The sequence below is a fragment of the Montipora capricornis genome, chromosome 5, assembly GCF_036669925.1.
Source record: "Montipora capricornis isolate CH-2021 chromosome 5, ASM3666992v2, whole genome shotgun sequence".
In the NCBI taxonomy this organism is placed as follows: Eukaryota; Metazoa; Cnidaria; class Anthozoa; order Scleractinia; family Acroporidae; genus Montipora; species Montipora capricornis.
This window is the reverse complement of record NC_090887.1, coordinates 5,362,394-5,369,893: the sequence shown is the minus strand read 5'-3', so window position 1 is coordinate 5,369,893 and position 7,500 is coordinate 5,362,394. Positions and strand designations below refer to the sequence as shown.

Below are 7,500 nucleotides of genomic sequence, written 5' to 3'. Positions count from 1 at the left end.
TTTCTCTTTTAAAAGATCTAACTGATTCGATCGTACGTAAATTGTTGGGTAAGCTGTTCCATTGTGAGGCCGCACTGTAGCTAAAACCTTTTTTTTGAGATAGTTGGTATTTGGTTTGGGCACATTAAGCTTCATTTCTAAATTCCTGCATGGACATTATATTTTGTGGTGCGAATTGAAAACAGGTCCTGTAGATAATCCGGAACAAGACCATTTCATATTTTAAACATTAGGGTGGCTTTAAGCTTTTTCCGATGCTTAGCGAGATTGTCCTGACGGAGTGAGGTAAGAAGATGGTTAGCACTCACGTCGTAACTACTCTTTGTGATGCCGGTGCAATGCTCTACCAACTGAACTATGAAGCCATACAGTTGGCTGGATTGTGCGGTCTAGATGTCTGACATGAAATTCTATGCGATACTTATTTCAACATATTTCACTTTGATGAAAAGATATATGGAATGGATCATATATGAACTGCGGATATGAAATCAAGTGAAGCCACGATCTTCGCAGTTATGAACGAAATTTTTACAATTGCGTAGAGAAGCCTGAAAAATTCAGGACTTCAACGGGGTTTGAACCCGTAAATCGTCAACGCTAATTTTGTACCCTTGTTGATGAATTTAATGCCGTTTAAGAGCGATTTCACCTTAATGGAGATAAATTTATCTTTCCAAAAAGCTTTCTTCTATATTTCGTGATGCTAAAGATCTTCCTTGTTTGTTTTTCAAGCTGCAGAATATTCGTAAAACACTCGAAACACTCCGCACGGCAACATTTCGTAACAAGTTCTTTAAGTTGAAATTACAGAAATTTGCCATCCCGACTGAAGTCTCTTCCAACATGTCGAAACTATTAATTTCCTCTCGTATACCGATGATTAATAACTGGAGTCCTCATATTAATTGCACATGCATGACCTGTCGCGATCTGACGTGGGCAACGCGAGAGCGAGGGACTAATCCCCCGAGGGTATGCAATACACGCGCGCTTGCTCGCATTTTCTTGGGTTCTCTGTCCAGTCGGCAAACTCATAGGCAATAGCTTTTAACCTCTGAAACACTTTGAGTGGTTCACTGATTTCTCCCTAAAAGGATTGGCTGGACTGTCGAATTATTGCATGGGTCTTTGCCTGCATTGAAACTTTGTTAAGGTTCATTCAAATTTCTCCAAACCAAAGTAGCCGGGTCAAAATATTAATTAAGGAATGACCTGTTGGTTACTAAAATGAGATCATTTTGGGTATGTCTACACTATACCGGATATTTCTTTCACTGAAAGGAAAATCATATCGGATAGGGCTTTTAATTGTTTACGCATAGCAACGTTTTCGGCGCAGTTTCTGCGAAAGAATGACTCTGCACCGCTTCAACTTAAAATCAATTTTCATGTATAGCATAGACTTCTGTGCAACTTTTAAATTTTTTTTGTAAGCCAGGAAAAAGTCGTCGTCACAGAGCGAGTAATGGAACTCTTTCCCTCAGTATCTTTAAAAACCCGTTTCAGTCATCAAAGCTTTGAAAATTATTTCCTTGTTCTCTTCTTGAGAACATGTTTAAGGGTATCTTTTCAGAATGAGCAAACCATGTTTTCTTTTCCCGACAGAGGTGAATGAAATGAAATCCGCTTATTATATTTATTCATTTATTTTTGTTTTAGGTCCTTTTCGCTATTGTGGCATTGCTTTATTATCACTGATTCGTGATGTCCTTGCACCCTTATCGTGATGAGGAGTTAAATCATTTCAAGTGTTTGTCTCTGGTTTTAAATGAATTCCCAAAGGCTTTACGTCAGACTTTTAAGGCGATGTGGGACACCACCATTGGGCGTCGCCCTGGCTACCAGCTTTGGGATGACTCCACTGCTGTGAGAAATCTCTTTGTCTCTACAGAGGGAGGGACAACTAAAGTTCCTACACACCAGTCGTACAATGAATGGGATTGTACCGCCTTCTTCCAGGCTACCATCTTTGCAAAGTCCTTCAGTATTCATTCCAAAACACTCAATGATTTGTATGTGAAGCCCCGAACTGTTCCTTATGGAAGTTTCCATGGATCTGTGTTGAGCCCAGTAGGAGATAATGCCGAGACCTTTGCACTGGCTATTGATCAGCTTCGGCGTTTGAGGAATGCAGTTTGTCATTCTTCTCGCTTGGAGATGGACAAAGCAACATTTGACCAGAACATTCAGTACGCTAAAGAAGCGTTCAAAGCTCTAGGAATTCCAACTGCATCGATTGATGTTATTGGAAGTTTGACTGCATCTGACTTTCCGACAACAGAAGTCCGTAAGTTGGAACAACAGGTAAGGGAAGAGAAGCAAGCATACATAAAATGTTTAGAGAGCAGAAATGCAGATATGAAAAAGGTTGAGGAGTCCTTAAAGGAGAGCCTCACTGCCAACAAAGAGGTCGCGGATGGCTTGAGGATGCAACAGGAACATATGAGTGCGTTAGGGAAGGAGATCCATGAGCTAAAAAAGAAGGAAGAGGAACGATATAAAGAAGCAGAAAAAACAGGTAAAACACTGGGACAACTGTTTTCAAGACTCTTTTTAAAAACAGCAGCAGATAGCAATAGGCATGACAAACAACACACTGTTTGTCTGTTAAAATATGACAAAAAGACAGACAGATCTTCCATGTATCTTGAGTGGTTAAAAGAAAAACAAACAACACAAGTTACATAAAAATAAACGAAACTGTTACAGTACCGCTTGAAACTATTTGTGCATTTGCGGCGGTTCTTCCGAGGTCAAAATGCGGATTCGATCTCCAGCTTGACCGAGATAAAACATCGTTTACGGAAAACGAAAGCCGAGGTTTTACCTAGGTTTTTTCCGGTTGATTTACTCTGCAGTTGAGAGATAACGCGGTGAGGCTTTTGTTGGCATTGTTTTCCACTACAAAAGGCAGGCTTAAGTTTTTGAAATTGTCGCAACTGTGACATTATAAAAGTGCGCGTTTGGAAATTGATAGGGTCGAAAAGTGAAGCCAACATACAGTTTCTCAAGTCGGGAGTTTTAAATCATTTCCTTCGTTTCAAGAAAACTTTCTTCTTATAAGCGTTGTAATTAAATAGTTTCTTTGTTTCGAGCGGTACAGTAGTTATTAAATTTGCTCTTACAGCTAACCTAATCAAAGCCAAAGGTTAATTTCTGAGATGACGTCACAAACAAATTTTCTTTCTTTATTACATATGTAGTCTACTAATTATGTTTATTATAACTAGATAATTTATGTTGTGACGAGGAGTTTCTGAAGTGACGTCATCTTAGGAACGTGGCCAATATTGCACAAGATCTGTCTTCATTTAAATGACGGCAACTGAAGTTTTCTACTTCTACAATGCATTGAAAAACGGGAAATATGCCTGCTGTATAACATTTTCGGTTATGTGCACAAAGTTGAAGATGATATTTGTTTTTACTTCTTGATATCTTCTCTCTCAACCAGAAAAAGGATATTAAAAAAAAGTAAGCAACGTTTACTTTGTGTTTTACTTTTGCATTACAAAGACATCAAGTCAACAGTCCCAGGATCTGTTCTTCCTTCAATGATTCCAAACTTCACTGGCCGACAGAGTGAATGCCAAGAGATCGTGGATCTAGTGAGTTCCGAACATACTCGAATCGTGACGATCTGGGGCTCACCCGGATTCGGAAAGACATCGGTTGCTATAGCGGTGGGGCACCAACTGCAGTCTCGACGCTTTCCTGTTTGTTTCCTTTCATTACGAGGACTTCAGACAAAGGCACATCTGACATCAAAGCTTTTCAGCCTCGTAAGGCAAGCCATCCCGAGTCAGATATCAGAATCTCAGCCTCTGTCCTTTGAAGATGAGCTAATTGAGACCCTCAGCAACATTTCAGATTCCTGCGTATTTATTCTTGATAATGTCGATGATCTGCTAGAGAGTGGCTTTCCAAATGTAAAAGAAGACGTCCTGCAACTATTTGAAGAAATTCTCACGCGAAATAAGAAGATAACTCTGGTGGTGACGACACGAGAATCATTTGAATTTATCAACTTGAATTTCCAAGGGCACCAATCAATAAGAATAAGGTCACTGGATGACACCTCATCTCGTACGTTAGTTCATGAATTGGTGCCAAATGCGACTCCCGATGACTGCGTTCAAATTGCCCAAATATGCGGTTGTGTGCCTCTTGCAATGAAGTTAATGTGCTCTCTAGTTTCTGAAGATGGCGTTCAACCAAGCCAGTGTTTGATTGAGTTCAATGAGTCCACAACAGAAAGTATCGTCGTCATCTTAGACAATACAGATTATCCAGCTAATCAAAGATTGCAGTTCTTATATGAAAAGTCCTTCCACAGACTTTCTCCCGAACAAAAAGAAGCATTTGTGTCTTTGTCTGTTCTTCCGGGATGTTTCACCACGACTCTCGCAGCAGCTGTATTGAATGTTAGAAAGTGGGAGGCCATCACAATGTTGAAATTACTCCAAAGAAAATCCTTTCTCGATTCGAACTCCCAGCCTGGAACATTCATAATGCATAAGCTTCTTCAGTCATTTGCTAAAGAAACAGGAGATCAGCGAATGGAAGAAATAGTAGCAAATGCAAAGTGCCGTTTCCATGCGCATTACATTTCTCGTTTTAAGAAATTGAATGATGAGTTTCTAAATGGTCATTCCATGGATGCATTCATTGCATTCTATGAGGAAAAACAGATTTTTATAGAAAGTCTAGTAGACGGTTGCACAGATCCCAGGATAGCCGAGAATGTTTTTAAAGTTTTGATAACAGCAGAAATGTTTCTTGACACGTTGTTTTGGTGTTCTATTGAATCTGACAATTTTTATACTATCTACGATTCGGCCTTAAAGGCAGCCAATGCTCTGGGAAATACACATTACCAGAGGCGTTTACTAGCTTCTAAAGCATTTAGTGAAATTACCTGGGGAGCAGGAGGAAGTTCAATGCAACTTCTCAAGAAGGCATATGAAATCCAGTCAAAATCTTGTTTAGTTTCTGATGATGAAAGGAGTAAATATTTGTGTTACTTTGGCATCTGTCAGCTTGTTAACGGCGAGGTTGAGAGCGGGATACAGTGCCTGCAAGAGGCTCTTTCTTTAATGCGTGAAAGTGGAGAGCAGAAAATTCTAAGGCTCGTTGTTAACCAAGTCATGGCGGTCTACTATCAGTTCTTAAACGACCCATCTACCTCGACTTACTACTATGACAAAGCACACAAGGAATGCAATTCCGCTGCAGACGAGCAACTGATTGTTATTCCACCTTTGGGACGCAAAGGAAAAAAACCAAAAAATGGCAAAGAACTTCAAACAAATACTTTTGACTCGGAAAATTATTGGCCATTGCAATTCCTAGTTATATTTCACATCAGGAAAGCAGCAAAGAACTTCTTTGACACTGACACCCAGCAATTTGTAATTAACCCTGCCCTTCGAATGTTAAATGATCTCCAGATAAATTCCAAAACCCCTTTTTATTTGTTTCATTTTTGCGGTAATGTTATGGTACTTCTGGAGTCAATACTCACAGAAGAGGGAATTGTTGGATCAGGTTTCGAAGAATCAGTCACACGTCACCAAGCAACACTCGAGCAATTCAAACATAGCTCTTCAGGCCCAGAGAAGAACGTTGATTCAACCGTGACCCGTCGTTCTCAAGAATGCAATCACACTCTTGCAAAGATCGACCAAGACTTCGGTAAATTGCACCACCACAAGAAGAACTACTTAAAGGCTCTTAATTTCAAGACGTGCGCTCTTGATATCCTATTGGGAAAAAGTAAACAAAAACCAAATGCATTCTTAGCCCATAGCTACCATTCACTCGGGGTGACACAGCATTCGTTAGGTGATTTTACATCTGCTCTGCAGTCAAAGCAGCGGGCATTAGATTTGCGACTAAAATTGTTCGGAGAAGATCATGCAAGAACAGCTCATAGTTACCATGAACTCGGGGTGACACAGCATTCGTTAGGTGATTTTACCTCTGCTCTGCAGTCAAAGCAGCGGGCATTAGATGTGCGAATAAAATTGTTCGGAGAAGATCATGCAAGCACAGCTGAGAGTTACCATTCACTCGGGGTGACACAGCATTCGTTAGGTGATTTTACATCTGCTCTGCAGTCAAAGCAGCGGGCATTAGATTTGCGACTAAAATTGTTCGGAGAAGATCATGCAAGAACAGCTCATAGTTACCATGAACTCGGGGTGACACAGCATTCGTTAGGTGATTTTACCTCTGCTCTGCAGTCAAAGCAGCGGGCATTAGATTTGCGACTAAAATTGTTCGGAGAAGATCATGCAAGCACAGCTGAGAGTTACCATTCACTCGGGGTGACACAGCATTCGTTAGGTGATTTTACATCTGCTCTGCAGTCAAAGCAGCGGGCATTAGATTTGCGACTAAAATTGTTCGGAGAAGATCATGCAAGAACAGCTCATAGTTACCATGAACTCGGGCTGACACAGCATTCCTTAGGTGATTTTACCTCTGCTCTGCAGTCAAAGCAGCGGGCATTAGATTTGCGACTAAAATTGTTCGGAGAAGATCATGCAAGAACAGCTAATAGTTACCATGAACTCGGGGTGACACAGCATTCCTTAGGTGATTTTACCTCTGCTCTACAGTCTCATCAACGGGCATTAGATGTGCGAATAAAATTGTTCGGAGAAGATCATGCAAGAACAGCTAATAGTTACCATTCACTCGGGGTGACACAGCATTCGTTAGGTGATTTTACCTCTGCTTTGCAGTCAAAGCAGCGGGCATTAGATTTGCAACTAGAATTGTTCGGAGAAGATCATGCAAGAACAGCTAATAGTTACCATGAACTCGGGGTGACACAGCATTCGTTAGGTGATTTTACCTCTGCTCTACAGTCTCATCAACGGGCATTAGATGTGCGAATAAAATTGTTCGGAGAAGATCATGCAAGCACAGCTCATAGTTACCATGAACTCGGGGTGACACAGCATTCGTTAGGTGATTTTACCTCTGCTCTGCAGTCAAAGAAGCGGGTATTAGATCTGCGACTAAAATTGTTCGGAGAAGATCATGCAAGCACAGCTGAGAGTTACCATTCACTCGGGGTGACACAGCATTCGTTAGGTGATTTTACCTCTGCTCTACAGTCTGATCAACGGGCATTAGATGTGCGAATAAAATTGTTCGGAGAAGATCATGCAAGAACAGCTGAGAGTTACCATTCACTCGGGGTGATACAGCATTCGTTAGGCGATTTTACCTCTGCTCTTAAGTCAAAGCAGCGGGCATTAGATTTGCGACTAAAATTGTTCGGAGAAGATCATGCAAGCACGGCTGAGAGTTACCATTCACTCGGGGTGACACAGCATTCGTTAGGCAATTTTACCTCTGGTATGCAGTCTGCTCAACGGGCATTAGATGTGCGAATAAAATTGTTCGGAGAAGATCATGCAAGCACAGCTGAGAGTTACCATGAACTCGGGGTGACACAGCATTCGTTAGGTGATTTTACCTCTG

At 41.0% G+C, this 7,500-nt stretch overlaps 1 protein-coding gene across 1 annotated transcript in view; it reads left to right on the top strand.

Moving 5' to 3' along the window:
• Window positions 1–7,500, top strand: part of LOC138050170 (uncharacterized) — a 57,215-nt gene that overhangs the window by 45,846 nt on the left and 3,869 nt on the right. Inside the window, exon 10 of the mRNA XM_068896630.1 lies at window positions 5,692–7,500. This exon is cut by the window's right edge and continues 3,869 nt beyond it. Within this exon, the coding sequence (XP_068752731.1) occupies window positions 5,692–7,500 (1,809 nt within the window). The remainder of the gene's footprint in view (window positions 1–5,691) is intronic.